Source organism: Tenrec ecaudatus, chromosome 1, assembly GCF_050624435.1.
Source record: "Tenrec ecaudatus isolate mTenEca1 chromosome 1, mTenEca1.hap1, whole genome shotgun sequence".
In the NCBI taxonomy this organism is placed as follows: Eukaryota; Metazoa; Chordata; class Mammalia; order Afrosoricida; family Tenrecidae; genus Tenrec; species Tenrec ecaudatus.
In genome coordinates, this window is record NC_134530.1 from 308,864,594 (window position 1) to 308,883,991 (window position 19,398).

General features: G+C 46.7%; 1 protein-coding gene across 1 annotated transcript; it reads left to right on the forward strand.

The window, feature by feature from the left end:
• Nucleotides 1-2,813: 2,813 nt before the first annotated feature.
• LOC142441706 (olfactory receptor 2H2-like) lies at nt 2,814-3,749 on the forward strand. The gene has a single exon (XM_075543487.1). It carries the CDS (start codon nt 2,814-2,816, stop codon nt 3,747-3,749), a length of 936 nt encoding a protein of 311 aa, XP_075399602.1.
• Nucleotides 3,750-19,398: the final 15,649 nt, after the last annotated feature.

A 19,398-nucleotide genomic window follows, 5' to 3' on the forward strand; every position in this document is an offset into this window, starting at 1 on the left:
GAACCCAGATTGTGAATGTAAAAAACAAGAATTCTAACACGGAACCGCCAAAGACTCTGCAATGATAGGCTAGGTGTCAGTTAGAAGCTTTAAGATGGGAGCTCTTTAGCAACAGGGTACAAGAGAGTCTGTTTGCTTAGAAGTAAGAAGAAAGTCTCCTTTTCCCCTATCTCTTCTCCTCTGTGATAGAACACCAGATTGAGAGTTCAATGGGGTCTAGAAGCCTGGCACTGGCATTGATTGACTGAATTCCCTAGACAAGTTACAGAACTTCTCTGAGATTGTTCTTTTTTTTTAAAAAATGGGTTCATAATATTCACTTTGCAGTGTTACCATGAGAGCCAGATGTCCATCCAGCTGCTTAACACCATGCTTAGCACATAAAGAAACATTCAACGGATGGGAGCTACTAGTAGCAATAGCAGATGACATCCACTAAAAGGCCTGGTGGTGCATTGGGTAGTGAGCTGGCTGCTAACTCGAGATGAGCATTTGGAATCTACAGCCACTCTACGGGAGAAAGATGAAGCTGTGTCTAGCATACAGATATGGAACCTCAGAAACCCTTAAGCAGTCACTCTACCCTGTCCTTGAAGGTCACCATAAGTCAGGATCAACTCGATGGCAGTGACTGCATATTGTCATGAACTCATGTGAGCAGGGCTTCTCCCTCAGTTCCTAGCACGATGCTTACACCTTGGGCCTCAAGAAATGGAAAAGACAAGTGGATGGATGGATGGATGGATGGATGGATGGATGGATGGATGGATGGATGGATGGTTGGATGGATGGATGCGTTGTTATGGGAGAAGGGGCCAAAGCAAAGAGGAACTGGAAGTGTGTGTGCAAACATTTGATCAAAAGATAAAATCTAAAGAGCTTGGAAATGCAGCAGAGCAAGAAACTGTGTGACATGCTGAGAACATAAATGCAGAATAATGGTGAGGCTGACAGCTAATGGATAAATAAAAGACAGTAGGGGAGCATGACATTCAGAGAATTCTCTACTGTCCAGAAAACACTGGAGAGAGTGGATACTAATGGGTATGTGTTTCCTTTGGGGAGTGAAATATATGTTCTAGAATTTGTGTTGATTGCAAACTGTGTAAACACATTGAAAACCATTAAGTTTTACAACTTAAAAGGGTTCGTTTTAGATCATTTAAATGATATCTTTAAACAAAGCACCGCCATGGCATTGAATCTGACTCACAGGGACCCTCCCCAGGGTTCCGGAGAGGATTCCTTTGCACAGAAGCAGACAGCTTCATCCACAGGACCACTGCGAGTCAACATTTACTCCAGGGCAGTGGGTTTTTTCAGTCTCAAAGAAGGAAATGAGTAAATGACCATTTTAAAAACCCACAATGGTGGTTATGTATTGAGGTGGGCACGACAAAATGATGTGATTGCTTTAGGAGCTTCTAAGACACTTGTAATGTTTGCTCACTTTCTTAATTGGAGGGTAGGTACGTGAGGTATTGATTTTATCATTGTTTACATTACAAAGATTTGATTTACTCACATATTTGCTGAAACATGTGATAATATTTGTGTTGATATTCTAATATCCCATAAATGGGAAAAAGAATTTGAGAAAGAGCAAAATCAGTAATTCCCAGCAAACACCAAGGGGAATGAGGCCTGGTGCTGGGGAGATCACGCTCCTATAAGTTCCAGGTAATCGGCTGTACTACGTTCTCACTACAGACACCCCTGTCCCACATATGTACTTTCTAAGGTCTTGTAGAACCACCAAACCCTGTGTTCGTGCCTCTGAACTGCCAGAGTAGCTGAAGCTTCCACTCTGGCCTCTCAGCTGCCTTTTATGACTCCATACGAGTTATCACAGGTGGGGGTGAAGGGAGTGACATTCCCTCCTCTAGAAAGATTTCCCTGCTCTATCCACCAAATTTGTCTTTCACTTGATAAAACCTTTTCTCTCGTTTATCCAGTACATTGGTATCACTGAGCCTTTAGATTGCAGGATCTTTTCATAATGTTCTTACGGATTATTCAGTGAGTGGAAATGTACTGTAGGCCTGGCTCCCTTGCTGCCTGTAAGCATCTCATGGTACAGACTGAGACTGTCCATCAGAGCTCCTAACTAGGCATCTGGTTCAGCAAACACGCTGCTACTGAGATCAGCATACACAAGGGGATCTCGCAGTGAAAGAGGGAAGTTTTGCATAAAGGAAACTCTCTGTTGAGCAAAATACTGTGTCTCTGAGAAGGTCCCTGGGGAATATGAATATTTTTACCAAATTCATCCTGAGCAAGAGAATATTTTCAACCGAGTCGAAATAAATTTTCATCATAAAATTTCCCCACGAATAAGTGAGAGACAATTCAACAATTACAATAGTGCTCAGCACATAAAACCAAAGTAAAATCCATCCCCATCAGGTTGCTTCTGACCCATTGTGGCCCACGCTACAAATGGGTGCTGAATGAAGGCATGAGTCAGTTAATTAATCAAAAGGTTGCCCTGGCCTCCTTTACCCTCCTTCAGTATGGACCCATGCTGGCATAGTGGATACTCTGGGGCTGTGATCTGGTAGGTCAGCATTGTGAAACCATCAGTCATTCCAAGGGAGAAAAATGGGCCACAAGAGCAGTTCTACCCTATCCTGCAGGGTCCCTATGAGTCCGCTTGAATCAATGGCAGAAATATCCTCATTCAGTAAAGTGAGAATTCTCAGAAGTATGCGCTCATTTCCCAACACATTCTTGGTGAGTTATTATAAGATGGGTTGAAACAACTTCTTGCCTGACAGCTTCTCTTCCATCTCTAGGATCTACACGAACAGGCCATGGTCAACCAGAGCTCCCCAGTGGGCTTTCTCCTTCTGGGCTTCTCTGAACATCCAGGACTTGAAAAGATTCTCTTTGTGATTGTGTTGGCCTCTTACTTCCTGACTCTGGTGGGCAACTCCCTCATCATCCTGCTCTCTGTGCTGGACTCCAGGCTCCACTCCCCAATGTACTTCTTCCTCTCCAACCTCTCCTTCTTGGATCTCTGCTTCACCACGAGTTGTGTTCCCCAGATGCTCTTCAACCTCTGGGGCCCCAAAACCATCAGCTTCCTTGGCTGCTTTGTGCAGCTCTTCATCTTCCTCTCTCTGGGGACCACGGAGTGCATCCTCCTGACAGTGATGGCCTTTGACCGCTATGCGGCGGTTTGCCAGCCTCTCCATTATGCCACCATCATCCACCCCCGCCTGTGCCGGCAGCTGGCGGCTCTGGCCTGGGTCATTGGCCTGGTAGAGTCAGTGATCCAGACCCGTTCCACCCTCCACCTGCCCTTCTGCCCCCACCGGCAGATAGATGACTTTGTGTGTGAGGTCCCAGCTCTAATTCGACTCGCCTGTGGAGATACCACCTACAATGAGATCCAGATGGCTGTCGCCAGTGTCCTCATCCTGGTGGTGCCCCTCACCCTCATCCTCATCTCTTACGGTGCCATTGCCCGGGCGGTGCTGAGAATTAGCTCTGCAAAGGGGAGGAGGAAGGCTTTTGGGACCTGCTCCTCCCACCTCATTGTGGTGACCCTCTTCTACAGCTCAGTCATTGCCGTCTACCTCCAGCCAAAAAGTCCCTATGCCCAAGAGAGGGCCAAGTTCTTTGGCCTCTTCTATGCGGTGGGCACTCCTTCACTCAACCCTCTCATCTACACTCTGAGAAACAAGGAGGTCAAGAGGGCATTGATGAGGTTGCTGCGGAAGGATGTGGACCCCAGATCGAGATGACGGTTGACTCTTTGGTGTGCTTCATAATTGTGATGCCCTTCATTCTTACTTTTGTCCTTAAGCTACCTTTCTCCGCCTCGCTGTGTCCACACTCCCATCATGTCCTGGCAAGGCTGTCAGAGCATGCGAGCATAAGAGACATGGATGAGGAGAATGGGAAGAGGAAGGTTATTTTTGTCAATGGTCATCAAGAAGTCAACCCTCACTCATGGTAGCCCCATTGAAAATAATATAAAACTGCTGGGATCCATAGGAATTGACTGATTTGGGAGGGAGTGGGGGAGGGGGAGAGGAGGCACTTTAGTTCTAGTCTCCCTGAGTCTGGAAGCTCTGCAGAGACCTGGTCAGCATCCTGCAACCAGCAAACCCCAATTTGTGAGCGAGTGGTGGCTGCACTTGAAGAGCAATGCCGAGAAGTCAAACTCAGATCTCCTACGTTAGCAGACAAGAATTCCACCAGGGAGCCAGCACGGAATCAACTTTACTATTTCCTATCCGTAGCATTCTTTGTGTCCATGATTGTGTCTCTAATTGCGTCACTCCTTTTATAAGTCACATGTGACATGACCATCACTTCTTCCTTGACTATGTCTCTCAGCACTGTCTCGTTTTCTTTGTCCCACCCTCCAGTCTGTTACTGCCTCGTCTCGCTCCTCCAGCTTTGCATTTTCTTCCTGTGTTGCCCCCTTAAGTAGCAGCCTTGAGAAAGGAGGCTGAGATGCCAATGAGTTCAGAAGTTCACACAAGAGTACGTAAGGGATAGGACGAAAAGCTGACCCTGACAGGTCTCACACAATCCTCTCAGCATCCTTACAAGAGAAGCCAGAGCACGCCCTTAGGAGAACACTTCACTTCCTCAGTCCCAGGGTTTCTTCACCTACCCAAACAGAGTCACGGCCACCGAGTCCATTTGGATGCACGGAGATCCTGTAGGAAGGGGTCGAACTGCCCCTGTGGGTTTCTGAGACTGTAACTCTTTGTGAGAGGACAAAGCCTCATCTTTCTCCCGCAGAGAAGTGGGTAGTTTCGAACTGCTACCCTCATGGTGAGCAGCCCAGATCATAACGCACTACCCAAGCAGGGCTCCTATATTTACTTACAGTTCCTGCAAACAGCAAGGCAAGGAATGACCAGGAGAGAGCCAGGGAGCATTTAGACTGGCAGGGAACTTTGACAGTGGTGACTGAAGTGCCATCTACTGATTGAATGTGGCATTTGCAACTGGCATCCTGGGCATGTGACCTAAGCCCTCTCCCCTATCATCAATATTGTACTCTGCTCACAGAGCTAATGATTGTTAGCATAATAAGGCGCTTAGATGCTGCCAGTGATGAGCCACGGACGATTTCAACCAGACGACTCACTCCCCATCACACCACTCTGCAGAACGTAGTGGGTGTGCTTGATAGCACAGTTTGAGTGACAACTTAAAGTGATGGGTAACAGGGAGAAGATGCCCAGGAGTCCAGCCGGGAAATCAATGTTTGGAAAATGATTGTGGCAGCAGTTGGGCAATCCTGCTGGACATGATTGAACTATGGAATGATGTGATATCTCTCTGCATTAAATCTCAATTAAAAAGATATACTTCTTTTCGTGTCGGGGCCAACGTTTGCACTCAGGGGGGCTGCATCCTCTTTGATAACCACACCTGTTGATGCAAATAGGACCTCACCAACCTACTGGAGCGTTTCCTTTACTTCACCAAATCTGATGCAATCCTTTCATGCTGGAAATATGTCCAGAATGGTCCACCAGCTGAGGGAGTTTTACTCCCCTGAAGTAATTGTTTATCAGTTGCTCTGCTTCAGCAGAAGCATGGTCCCTCCTGGAAGCATCTTTGTGAGAACTCAGTGTATGTGGTGCTGCTTTCGTTTCCCTCAGAAATGTCAGGCTCCTGGAAACAAGGACTAGGATTTGGGGGGTAATCGATGACCAGTCTACAGATTGAGTGAATGAATGAATGAATGAGTCTCACTGTTCAAAAATTGTGCAAAGGGTTCTGGATGATCCTAATCTCAGATGGGTGTTCCCATTTTCTCCAAGGCAATTTCTGCTACACCAAATTGTCTTTGGGTGTACACTGATAAAATACGAATAAAATGGATAGTCCTTGCTTTAATACAGATCCCAACACAAAATGGCCTTTGGTCAACATTTACACTGGAACTGGCACAGCACAGTATTGAAGCCTATCCTCATCTTCATCATAGCCATCCGTGGGCTAACCTGATTTCCTCCTCAGCCTCATTACTAAACTATCTCATCATCTCCCTGTAGAGTTCTTTCTAGATTTATAATCCTAATCCCAGTCCTGTAAGGAGTGTTCACCTCAACGCTGCATTCTAGGTCCCATATGCAACACCTGTTTCTCTTGGCCACTTTGTCCTTGTTCTCTCACCAAAACCTAGAAATCTCCTGTATGCAGTTCAGTTCCCTTTGCCACGCAGCCTTGGTGTTGCACTGTGTAAAGGACAGACTCTAGGAGAAAAAAAACAATAGAGGGGTCAACAGTCCAAAAGGCTCTGCTTTAATAAAACCTACTGTGTTAGGGCGGGTTGACTAGAGAAACAAATCCAATGACACTCAGGTGTGTGAGAAAGAGCTTCATATCAAGACGTAATTATAGTTCAAGAAAACATCCCAGTCCAACTCAAGTCCATATCTGATACTCGTTCATAACTCCCTCTTCAGACTCAGAAAGCCACGTGCAATGATGCAGAATGCAGGAAGCTCACAAGCCAGTGGGTGCAAAATCTTGTCGATCCACGGGTGGTGGATGCATCTCCATGGTTCTGGTAGCAACCAGGATGAATCAGCAGGAAGGTGAAGGCAGAGAGAGAGGAGGAGAGGCCTCCTTATGAGAAGGCCACGCCCAGAAGGAGGCACCATCAGGCTGTGACTTGATTGACAGTTGTAATACCACCACATACTTTTCTTTATCTTCAAGTTGACATGAAATTGTATAATTGCCACCCCTTCTTTGTTGAATAATTGCTTTACTGTATGGTTTAGTGCTAGCATTACTTATCGTAAGTTGTTTGTTTCCTTGTGGTCAGTTATCCATGGGCTGGTGTGGGTTGGTAAGGCGTCCCCACAGGGATGTAACCCAAGTATATTCTGTCCCAATTGTCAAAGTACCCAAGACATGCTTGCAGCATAAGTAACAGCTACACAAGTGGGTTGGGGTGGGAGGAGCAAATGAGAGGGTAGAGGATTCGAAAATAAAAGAATAAAGTGTATTAGTGCTGGAGGTAAGGAAAGCGAGAGAAGTCTTCCTAGAAGTGAGAACCTTGGCAAACAGAACAAAATGAATAGCACTATTTGCTGATCCACTGAGCGAAAGGACTAGGGGCTAGAGGAAGCACGTTGTTCATTGTGCTGAGGTCAGAGAGAAGGAGTTCAACTGGAGAGCCCATGATTAAGTAGGAAGGTTTAAATTCTTTTTTGGATATATCAGAGGGTGGGTCCAAATGTATTGCTACAAAATAAAAGTGTTTATTAAGCAACACTATCAAACTATATAAGCCTACTGGTTCTTCTTTTCTTCCTTGGCATATCCATCATCTTGGCATATAGACTTCTGAAAGCAGTGTTTCCCCAAAGAATTCTACACTGTTCAGTTTACACCACAACAACATGGCAGCTGTCTCACCCTGAGTGAACCAAAGCATGATCCTTTTCAATTTTACTGGAGTTTCGAGGACAAGATGAAGTCAGAAGGGACAAGACTAGCACTTTGTGGTGGATGTGGGAAATTTGCCCAACAAAATTCCCATAGGACATCTCTGGAAAAATAAGCAGATGCTTTGTGATGGAAAATAAGTACCTTTGTGCAAAATTCCTGGCCTTCTCCCCAGTATACTTTTCAATTTTCTTAACATGTCTCATTAAGTTCTCATGATCATCTAGTGTCCTTTGAAAACCCCATTGTTATTGTCAGGTGGCACTGATGGGTTCTGATTCCTAATAACCCATGTGCAACAGAACAAACCACTATCCAGTCCCCCACCATCCCTAAACGTAAGCCCATTGTTACAGTCGCTGTGGAAATCCACCTCAATAAAGATTTCCTCTTTTTTTCTTACCCTACAATTTAGGGTGTTAGGCCAGTTGACTAGAGAAACAAATGCAGTAACATTCACATGTGTAAGAAGCTTTATATCAAGAAGTAATTATATATCTAGCAAACATCCCAGCCCACTCCAGATCAAGTCCATAAGTCCGACACTAGTCCATAAGTCCTTCTTCAGACTCATGCAACAACATGCAATAATGCAGAATGCAGGAAGATCACAGCCCGGTGGGTGCAAAGTCATGTGGATCCAATGGCAGTGGCTCTGGCAGCAGTCAGGGTCAGCCAGCAGGAAGATGAAGACAGAGGGGGGGGGGCAGATTCCCAGGACCCTCCCTAGGAGAAGGGCATGCCCACAAGGAAGCACCTGATTGACAATTTGAACGTCAACGTATATTATATTATAATATACGTATAAGAAAGAGTTTTATGTCAAAGAGTAATGGCATAATAAGAAAATGGTCCCAACCCAGTCCATATCAAGTCCATAAGTCTGATACTAGTCCATAAATCCCTCTTCAGACTCACGCAGCACATGCAATGATGCACAATGCAGGAAGATCATAGGCCAGTGGTGCAAAGTCTTGTGGAACCAGTGGCAATAGAAGCATCTCTAGGATGCTCGCAGATCCCAGCATGACTCCCATGTGTCTTGTTAACAGGAGGGTGAGGCAGAGAGAGAGGGGCTGGCCTACAAAGAGACATTTATCTTGGTAGCCCGACAATCAAGCTGCGACTTGATTGACAGGCTAAAATCACCCACATGTTCCTACAGGAGCCATGTTGGCACAAAAATCTTAACTATCACAACAACTGACAATTAAACATAATTAAATACAATCCTACAGATGCTTTAAGCCTACCCCATGTAGGTCCTTTGTGGGTGGGCAGCTGCAAATCCCAGCCACTCCTTGGAAGGAAGGTGAGAATATCTACTTCCATCAAGAGTTACAGTCTCAGAGACCCACGGGGACAGTGCTACCCTGTCCAGTAGACCCCCTAAGAGTCAAAAAAAAAAAAAACCTCAATGGCTGTGAGGGATGATACCTATGGCGGAAGAGCCCAGATGACGTAGTTGCCAAGCACTGAGCTGCCAACCAAAGGGTTAGCAGTTCAAGCCCTGGCGTTGATTTGGGAGGATGCTGGGACAGTTGATGTCCATCTAGAAGTACAAACTCAGAATCCCTGTAGACAGTTCCACTCACCCCTTGTATGAGTCTGGGTACTTTAAAGAAGCAAAACCACAGAAATTCATGTATATGAGAGAGTTTATATAAAGGTTAAGTGTGCATCAAGAAAACATCCCACTGTGGTAGCAAGTGTACAATGCTGTTTTATGTGATTGATGGAATGTTATGATATATGTAAGAGCTCCCAATAAAATATTTTTTTAAAAAGAAAACATCCCAACCCAGTGCTGCCCAAGCCCACAAGTCCAACATTAACCCATATGTCCAACACCAATCCACAAAGTCCTCCTCTATCTTACAAAAAAAACACACACAATGATACTGACTGCAGGAGGAAAGCCGAGTCAGTGAGTGTGTAAGCATCTCAGCACTGGCAGGGGTCTTCAAACGGGTGCTCCAACACTCAGGGATGCATTGGGGTAGGTCCATGTGGCTTCTACTCATGGATGTCTTGCAGAAAGTGAGCCTTGCCAGCTAAAGCAGGGAACTGGCTAAGGCAGCTGCACCCTGGTCCGACCATCACAAAGCAAGAAACCTGAGAACTAGAAAGCCGAGGCTCACCAAGCCATGTATCTCTCTGCCCTTCAATTAACCCCACACGTGTTTAGCAGACAGGTTGGCACAATAAACTAACTCACTCCTGCACAATAGCTATGAATCCAACAGCAGGGCATTTGCTTTATGGATTATGCTTCTCTGGCAGCCCTATGGAGGCTCTACTTGCCATTTCCCCTTCCATGTGTCCTTGACCTCAGCACCCTCTCTTCTCCAGAAGGTGTAGCCACACACAGCAATGCAGTGTGTTCCCACTTCTCAAAGAGTCCTGGCATGAATTGAGGTGTGTGCCCCCAAATTCAGTGTTGCAAATCTCAACTGCCATACCTGTATACAACCCACCTGGGAATGGGTTTCTTTGTTATGGTCAGAGACCACATCAGTGTAGGGCATGCTGTAAGCTAGCCACCTGTGAGACAGAAAAAGAGCAGCAATGGAGAAAGAGAGAGCTGGTTTGTCACACGGAAGTGAGCCACAAAATGGGAGCCAGAGCTGGCTCTGGATCAAGCAAATCCACAACTAGCCCCAAATGCTTATTGGGACATAGTAATGTGGGGCGGGGGGGCGGGGGGTTAGTTGTCGTGTGTGTGTCACTGGCCAGGATTCAGGGTTTGGGGTCATACTTCTATCCTTTATTCACCCTTAACAGCTGCTGGTTGTCTAAGTAGACCTTGGTCCATACTAAAATCCAAGATCATGGTACCATACATGACGAGGCATGAGAAGCGCGACACCCCCACCCCCATCATCGGGATTTCATCGCAGGACCCTCCTGTGAGACCCCCTTCACCACCACCACCACCACCACCCCCCGCCCCCGTCCCAGTACTCAATCCTCGAGAAGTGGTGTGTGCAGCGTCAGTCTGGAGCAGGTCCCGCAGGCGCAGGTCAAGTTGCATAGCCAGGTAGACAACCCTCGTGTTGTCACTGTGCAGAGCGCCCTCTCCATTGTCTTCGTGCGTGTGGCCACTGGCTGTCGAGGGAAAAACTGGGGCCTCGTTCACGTATGGTTTTGAGCACGCTCTGAAGAGTCGCACGTGGATGGCTACCGAATCACAAGCCCATTCTGGAAAATCCATGAAGTGCCTGGTGGGGAATTTCCTTCCACTGGACCATGGAGAAATACGTCTTCCCCAAAGAGGGGAGCTGGGATTAAGTTTCCCTCACCAACGGGCATTGTCCAGTGGTTTGCCCATCGAGCAGGACTATGTCCCCATTGAGCCAGGACTCCAGAGGGCCAGGGTCCCTCGTAGGAGGGAAATGTCCAAGTCTGAGGACCAGAGGTTCATTTCTGAACATTCATGAACCCGCACGTCACACTCTTGGTGTGGTCCAAACATCCGCAGATCTGGCTGACATTTGGCCCTCCTCCACCTGCAAGCAATTGCGCTGCCCTGGCCTGTGGGCAGAACTGGTGTGGTAGCATCGGTCTGGCTCACGGTGGTCACGTGGGTGTGTAATAGACCTGCTCTGTGGCACTTTGTGGATGGAGCCAATCATCAGACCTGTCCTCCCAGGGAGCCTCTGAATGGGTTCAAAATGCCCGCCTTCTGGCTGGCAGGCCAGCACTTAGCCCTCTGCACCACCCTGGGACTCACGATTAACACTCATCTCAGCTTTGGAAAAGTCCAACAAGTGATACTGTAAGAAGAGTGACCACCTGAAAGGCTTAGAGATAAACAAACGGCCATCTGAGAGGCAACGAAGCCCACATGGAGGAAGCACACCAGCCTGTGTGATCATGAGGTGTGGATGGGATCAGGCATCAGGCATCAAAGACCCAGAATGTAAAATCCTATCTATGTGAATGAGGGCGAGCCCGAAATGGAGACCCAAGCCCATCTGTAGACAACTGGACATCCCCTTACAGAAGGGTCACAAGAAAGAGACGAGCCAATCAGGGTGCAGTATAGCACCGATGAAACACACAACTTTCCTCTAGCTCTTTAATGCTTCCTTAGCCCCCCTCCTACTATCTGACCCCAATTCTACCCTGCAAATCTGGCTAGATCAGACCATGTGCATGGGAACAGATCAGAGCTGGAAACACAGGAAACCCAGGACAGATAAATCCCTCAGGACCAAACATGAGAGTAGAGATACCAGGATGGTAAAGGGAAGGTAGGGGGACAAAAGAGGGAACCAGTCACAATGATCAACATATAACCTCTCCCCAGCCCCCAAGGGGATTGACAACAGAAAAGTGGGTGAAGGAAAACAGTGGTCAGTGTAAGACATGAAAAAAATTAATAATTTATAAATTATCAAGGGTTCATGGTGGGAAAGGGGCCTAGTTGATTCCAAAGGCACAAGTAAAAAGATATGTTTTGAAAATGATGATGGCAATGTATGTACAAATGTGCTTGACAAAAATGGATGGATGGATGGATTATGATAAAGAGGTGTAAGAGCCCCCAAAAAATTAGCTTTAAAAGAAAAAGGAAAGTAACCCACATGTAAGAAAACAAAAAGTTTACAAAGGAAAACAATTAAAATGTCGCACGCACACACACTAAACACCACAAAGCTGTAGCATTCATTTCAATGCACAACAATATTCTAGGACAGACATAGAGCTGCCCCAGAGGGTTGCCAAGGTTGTAGATCTTTCTCCCTGGGAGCTGCAAGTCCCTAGTTCTAAGCTTTGGGTTAGCAACTTCAAGTGTCTTAACCCTTATGCCACCAGGACTCCTTACAAGAAAAAAAGGAAGCAGACAGCCGCATCTTGCTGCCGCAGGATAGTGGCTTCCAAGGACTGACCTTTGCGTTAGCGCCCAGCGCGTTCATGCTCAGCCCAACAGAAACCTCAAACTCTCCGTGCCTTCCTTTGGATTCCTGCTCATGGCGACCCTATAGGGCAGGGTAGAACTGCCCCTGTGGGTGCCCCAGATCGTAAGTCATTCCTGGAGTCGAAAGCCTCATGTTTCTCCCAGGGGCTGCTGGCGGTTTCCAAATTACTGACCTTGTGGATCGGCTGCAGGACAACTCCACTAGCCACCAGGGTTGCTCATAAAGAAGCATAGCATGATACCTGATACCTGATCAGGTATCAAGCATCAAAGAACAACAAAAAAAAAAAAACCCATATCATTGTAATGAGGGTGAGTGCAGAGTGGAGACTCAAAGCCCATCGGTAGGCAACTGGACATCCCCTTACTGAAAAGGGTTATCAGGAGGAGATGAGCCAGTCAGGGTGCAGGGTAGCCACGATGAAACATATAGCTTTCTCTAGTTCTTAAATGTTTCCTCCCCCTCCACCCCACCCCACCCCCACTATCATGATCCAAATTCTAGCTTACAAATCTGGCTAGACCAGAGGATGTACATTGGTACAGATAGCAACTGGAAACACAGGGAATCCAGAACAGATGACCCCTTCAGGACCAGTGGTGGGAGGGGTGATGCCTAGAGGGTGGAGGGTATGTGGGGTGGAAAGGGGGAGCTGATTACAAGAATCTACATGTAGGCTCCTCCCTGAGGGGTGGACAGCAGAGAAGAGGGCGGGAGGAGACGTCGGACAGTGTAACATATGACAAAATAATAATAATTTATGAATTATGAAGGGTTCATGAGAGAGGGGGAGTGGGAAGGGGGGGGATGAGGACCCGATATTAAGGGCTCAAGTAGAAGGCAAATGTTTGAGAATGATGATGTCAACAAATGTACATATGTGCTTGACACAACGGATGGATGTATGGATTGTGATAAGAATTGTACGAGCCCACAATAAAATGATTTTTACAAAAGAAGAAGCTGCATAGCATTTGGAGGAGAGGGGAAAAAATTGACCACCTTTTGCCCCCTGGTGGAAATATTTGGCAACTGCAAGTAAGTGCATAGCCTCGGTTTCAGAGCTGGTAAGAATCTTTCTAAAACCAATCCGAACGTCAGGCCATCAAGTCAATCTGACGCCTAGAGACTCGATGGTGCCCGGCTACCAAAAGATATAGCATCTAGCGTCTTAAAGGCTTGAAAGTAAACAAGCAGCCATCTAGCTCGGAAGCAAAAAAGCCCACAGGGAAGAAGCACACCAGCCTGCGTGATCACGAGGTGTTGAAGGGATCAGGAATCAAGCACCAAAGAACAAAAAATCATATCATCGTGAATGAGGGGGAGTGCGGGATGGAGACCCAATGCCCATCTATAGACAACTGGACATCCCTTGCAGAGGAGTAGTGGGGAGGAGATGAGTCACTCAGGGTGCAGTGTAGCATTGATGAAACACACAACTTTCCTCTAGTTCTTAAACACTTCCTCGCCCACCCCACCCCACCCCTACTATCAAGATCCCAATTCTACCTTACAAACCTGGTTAGAGCAGAGGATGTACAGTGGTGCAGATAGCATCTGGAAACACAGGGAATCCAGGACAGATGACCCCTTCAGGACTAGTGGTGGGAGAGGTGATGCCTAGAGGGTGGAGGGTATGTGGGTGGAAAGGGGGAGCTGATTACAAGAATCTACATGTAGGCTCCTCCCTGAGGGGTGGACAGCAGAGAAGAGGGTGGGAGGAGATGTCGTACAGTGTAAGATATGATAAATATGACAATTTATAAATTAAGAAGTATTCATGAGGGTGGGAGAGCGGGAAGGGAGGGGGAAAAGAGAAAGAAAAATGAGAAGCCGATTCCAGGAGCCCAAGCGGAAAGCGAGTGTTTTGAGAATGACGAGAGCAATGAATGTATAAGTGTGCTTTACACAATTGATGTATGTATGAATTGTGATAAGAGTTGTATGAGTCCCAATAAAATGATTAAATATAATAATAATAATAAAATAAAGATAAATCCAAACAAAAATAAAAGAAGCATAGCATTTGGAGGAGGGAAAGAAAACTGACCACCTTTTGCCCCCTGGTGGAAATATTGGGAAACTGCAAGTAAGTGCATAACCTCAATTTCAGAGCTAGAAAGAATCTTCCTAAAACCAATCCAAATGTCCGGCCATCAAGTCAATTCTGACACCTAGAGACCCGATAAGAAAGAATGGACCAAAAAGAACGAAAGGCTGAACCAGTCCTCTGGGTTTCTGAGATTTTTAAAGCTTTATGGGAGCAGACAGCCTCGTCTTTCGGTCTGAGCATGGCTGGATGATTCGAACCCCTGACCTTTTCATTAGCAGCTCAGTACATATCCTAGTACACCAGACGAGCTCCAGGAAAGACTCATAGTCAGATGCCTTTATTTTCAGAGAAAGTGAAGGGATGACAACTCAACCCTCCTGGTCTCCATTACTAATATGATCCAGTATATGTCCCTATCTTTTTCTCAAAATAGTACTTCTAGTTCTCTTTTCTATACCATATATTCAGTATACACAATTTTCCTAGTCCTTTCACATGTATTAAGTCACTTGAGCCTTATAATAAAACTGTGTAACAGTCAAAGAAACATTGATTATTCTCCTTCACCAATAAATGAAGCAAGGTTCAAAAAACATTCAATCAAATGTTCAAGGTCAGAGCAGCAAGCTGACCTTCCCACAGCTCCCTTCCTGTCTGATTCTCAAGGATAGAAGAAATATCAAACGGATATTTCTATACCAGGAATTGACCGGCAGCACTGAAGGCAAGGCTGAGACAATACTGTAAGCGCTAGAGTTCAATTGCTTTCGTATGTCTTGTCATCTGAACTTTTAAATTAGGGTATATAAGGCAGTGTTTGGGCAGTTTAAAAACCTAAGATCTACTGCAGTTGCTCCAACCAGCTAGCCACCAACATAGGGTGATGTATATACAAATGTACATACAAAGATTAAAGTACAGAAATAATGAAAGAAGACCTAGAGAAAGAGAAATAAAAATGAGAAAATTTCTTTCTCCCATGGATGGAATAGAGGGGTGATACCAGAATGAGGGATCCTGGCGGTCATAGTGCGGGGAAGGAGATGGGGAAAGTGACTCAATGGAGCACTGTTGGGTTAGGAGCTGTATCTGTCTAGAGTTGTTTGAGAAAACAGAGCAAAACAAAACATTATTCCAGAAATAAAGGCTTCACAGAGACGCAAGAGCTTTTACCTGAATGTCAGAAAATCGGGGGGAGCAGGAGACCGTGAAAGTGGGTGAGCCTGCAGTTAGAAGGTCAGGGGCACCTGCTGCAATGGTGACACCTCATCCTGAATCACTGAAGTGGGGGGCTCTCAAGAGCTTGTTTGGAACTTGATGTAATTCTCAAAAGCCTCTAAGAAACCTCCCACTGTCCATCCCAGTTTGTAAAGGAAACATAGGAAGTTTTGACCCTCATACCAGAGGTGGGCAACCCACAGCCCCAAGGCCATAGAAGGCCCCAGAATTCAATGCTAGCTAACATCACATGCCTCCTCGCCAAAGAGAAGCAACTCCAACCATCCCATTAGGGGGGAAGTTCATTAAATGTCTGGTCCAATATAGCAGGCTAATTTTTAACTGGATCATTCCATATGGCTCCCCAATGTTGTAAATATCCAAATGGCCCTTGGTAGTAGAAAAGTTTTCCCATGCTGCCTTACAGAGAAAACACACACACACACTCACTGCCATCTAGTGGGTTCCAACTCATAGCAACCCAAGAGCAGAGCACAGAAGATCCCGTGGGTGACAGAGGCTATAATTTGGAGCGGTTGGTAGCTTTGAGCTACTGGCCTTGTTGCTAGCAGCCCGCTCCGCCACACGGGCACCCTGAGAACCCTACCTGCCCGGCAGCAGCCTGCACCCCCCTGTGGGGTCCAGCCCACAACCCATGGGGCCTAAGGGGGCTTGTGTAATTGAAAGGATTAAATAAAAAGACAGTCCAAAGTCCGGGTTGCTCACCTCCTCCATTGGGTCATGCCCGTGAAGGAGAGAGCGAACATAGTCTCTAACAGATACATATATAGTTTTAGGACTATCAAGCCTCATCAATCACATATGTAACAAGGTGGGCAGTGTTTAACCCTGGGTGTCCCTGAGCTCATGGGGATAGAGACCTAATACTAGCACTGGGGGCAGGCAGAGGGGACGGCCGCCCCTTGAGGGGAGGGGGGAGAACAAAAGGAATTCTGTCTGCTCCCATCGATAAGGGCCGCCAGCCACACCGTGATCAGCCATGTGCGCGTAAGAGGCAACATTAAGGTGGCAGTGCTCTGGGAGGATTGTTGTGGGGGGATTGTTAATTAGGAGGATGCCGGGACCTCTTCTCCAGCTCACAAATGGGACGGCCTCCCTCCACCCAGAACCCTGGCCCCCCAGGCTTCTTTAATCGTGCACACAGAGAATTTGTCACTTACACGCTCTTCTTGGTCTGCAGGTTCCCACAAACACTCCTGGGGGACAGTGTCCCCTCCCTCTTTTCTGTGCCCCTTAGCTCAGTCCGTCCCTCCCACCCAAGGGAAAACTTGTGTTGGGAATTCTCTATACAGAAAGGGCTATTCTGACCAGGGGTGTGAGGGGCAATACTGTGATGAAGAAAGCTGATGATGCCCAGCTATCAAAAAATATAGGACTGGGGTCTTAAAGGCTTGAAGGTAAACAAGCGGCCCTCTAGCTCAGAAGCAACAAAGCCCACATGGAAGAAGGACACCTGTGCGATCACGAGGTGTCAAAGGGATCAGGTATCAGGCATCATGAGAACAAAAAAATCTTATCATAGTGAATGAGGGGAGGAGTAGGGAGTGGAGACCCAAAGCCCATTTGTAGGTCACTGGACATCCCCTTACAGAAGGGTCTCAGGGAGGAGATGAGCCAGTCAGAGTGCGATGTAACAACAATGAAACATATACCTTTCCTCTAGTTGCTAAATGCTTCTTCCTCCCCCACTATCATCATCCCAATTCTACCTCACAAAAAAGACTACACCAGAGGATGTACACTGTTACACATAGGAACTGGAAACATAGGGAATCCAGGGTGGATGATCCCTTCAGGACCAGTGGTGTGAGAGGCAATACTGGGAGGGTGGAGGGAGGGTGGGTTGAAAAAGGGGAACCAATTACAAGGATCTACATGTGACCTCCTCCCTGGAGGACGGATCACAGAAAAGTGGGTGAAGGGAGACGTCAGACAGGGAAAGATATGACACAATAATAATTTATAAATTATCAAGGGCTCATGAGGGAAGGAGGAGTGGGGAGGGAGGGAAAAAATGAGTAGCTGATGCCAGGGGCTTGGGAGGAGAGCAAATCCTTTGAGAATGATGATGGCAACAAATGTACAAATGTGCTTGACACAATGGATGGATGGATTGTGATAAGAGTTGTATGAGCCCCCAATAAGATGGTTTAGATAGATAGATAGATAGATAGATAGATAGATGACAAAAGGAGCCAATGCCCATAGAAATAAGCATCCTGTAACTGCTTATGTGAGGAGCCAAGCTTCTCTAGGAGAGACAGCTTTATATTAGCATTTATGGGGCCAGCTGTGCTGTGGAGAAATGTCCTTTCTGCAATGTTGTGCATGGCAATGCTTTTCCCCCCTTTTGGACCTTGGAGGCAGGCCTCCTGCTGGGGCTGGCAGGTCACGCCCTGTGATCAGAGTGCGGGGAGCAGGTCACATACACCTCCTTCCAAGTCCTCAGCTGCCCACACAATCCAGCACAGGAGTTCATGAGAGTGAGTGCATGTGGGTTGGCGGATCAGCATAAGCGCCCAGGCTGATGTAAATTAATGATGGGATTATGGGATTTATTGAAATCGAACCAAAGGTGTTGGTAGCTGGGAGGTGATAGGGATTGTGGGCTCATAGACGGTGCGATTTCCCTTAGTCGGGTGCATGAAGAACATTGAAAGCTCCTTGTTTTTTTGTTTTGTTTTGTCTTGTTTTTTAACATTTTATTAGGGACTCATACAACTCTTATCACAATCCATACATGTACATACATCAATTGTGTAAAGCACATCCGTACATTCTTTGCCCTCATCATTTTCAAAGCATTTGCTCTCCACTTAAGCCCTTTGCATCAGGTGCTCTTTTTTTTCCCCTCCCTCCCGGAAGCTCCTTGTTTTAACCAGGACAGAGGCACATCTCGGAGCTGGGAAAAGCTGAGGGAGCTAGATTCGGGGACAAGGGGATTGTCCCTCCCATGCCTACAAAGGCCCCCTAGAGGAGGTTGGAGGAAATCAGGAGACCACTAGAAGCCTATGAGGATCCCAAACTCCTATTCAAGCCCCCAAGCCAGGTGGGAGGTACGCCTGGGCAGTCCAAACTAGACTGGGCTCATGAGCTCACCCAAGTGGGCTTAACCCAGTCAATGGGGTCGACCAATACCTTGAACCACTCTTCCCCCAGCCAGTGGGTGGGCTAGACTAAAGGCAGGAAGCACATTCTGGGACTTCTCTCACGCTCTCTTGCTCTCTGGTCCCTTGCTGATGCCAAAGCCTACCTGGCCCCCTGGCTCTCTGGCTTCCATTCTGCATGTGGGGGTGCTCTTTTCCATGCGGTTGTTCGTGCCCGGTTGTGAACTTCGTGTAGCTTGGCATGCTTCCCAGAGATAGCGGGTACCCTAGAGATTGTAAAACCTGAAACTTGCCCTGTACATCATGAAAACCCACTTGGATTATAAGATGGGCTTTGGCGTGAGTTCTTTCATCCTGTGAAGCCAAGAACCACGGTATTGACCTTCGAAAAAGCTTACAAAGCTGCGTTATGTTCCCCAGATCTTAGGGGCTCATGGAGTGCAGTCCACACTAACCTGGTTGCCACAATGCCTACCTATTTCAGCCGGATGTCTGAAATATGCTTCGTGTTTAGGAATAAGGTATCAGAGACAAACAGAAAACTGAAAAGGTCGTGCTTTTCCATGTTAATCAATCAGCCTCAAAAATATTTTTCATATATGCTGACAGGTAGCTAGATTAGGCATAAGGGTGCGTTGTC

What these genes read in the sequence shown, in the direction of transcription:
- LOC142441706 (XM_075543487.1), top strand. Translation starts at nt 2,814, where the DNA reads ATGGTCAACCAGAGCTCCCCAGTGGGCTTTCTCCTTCTGGGCTTCTCT.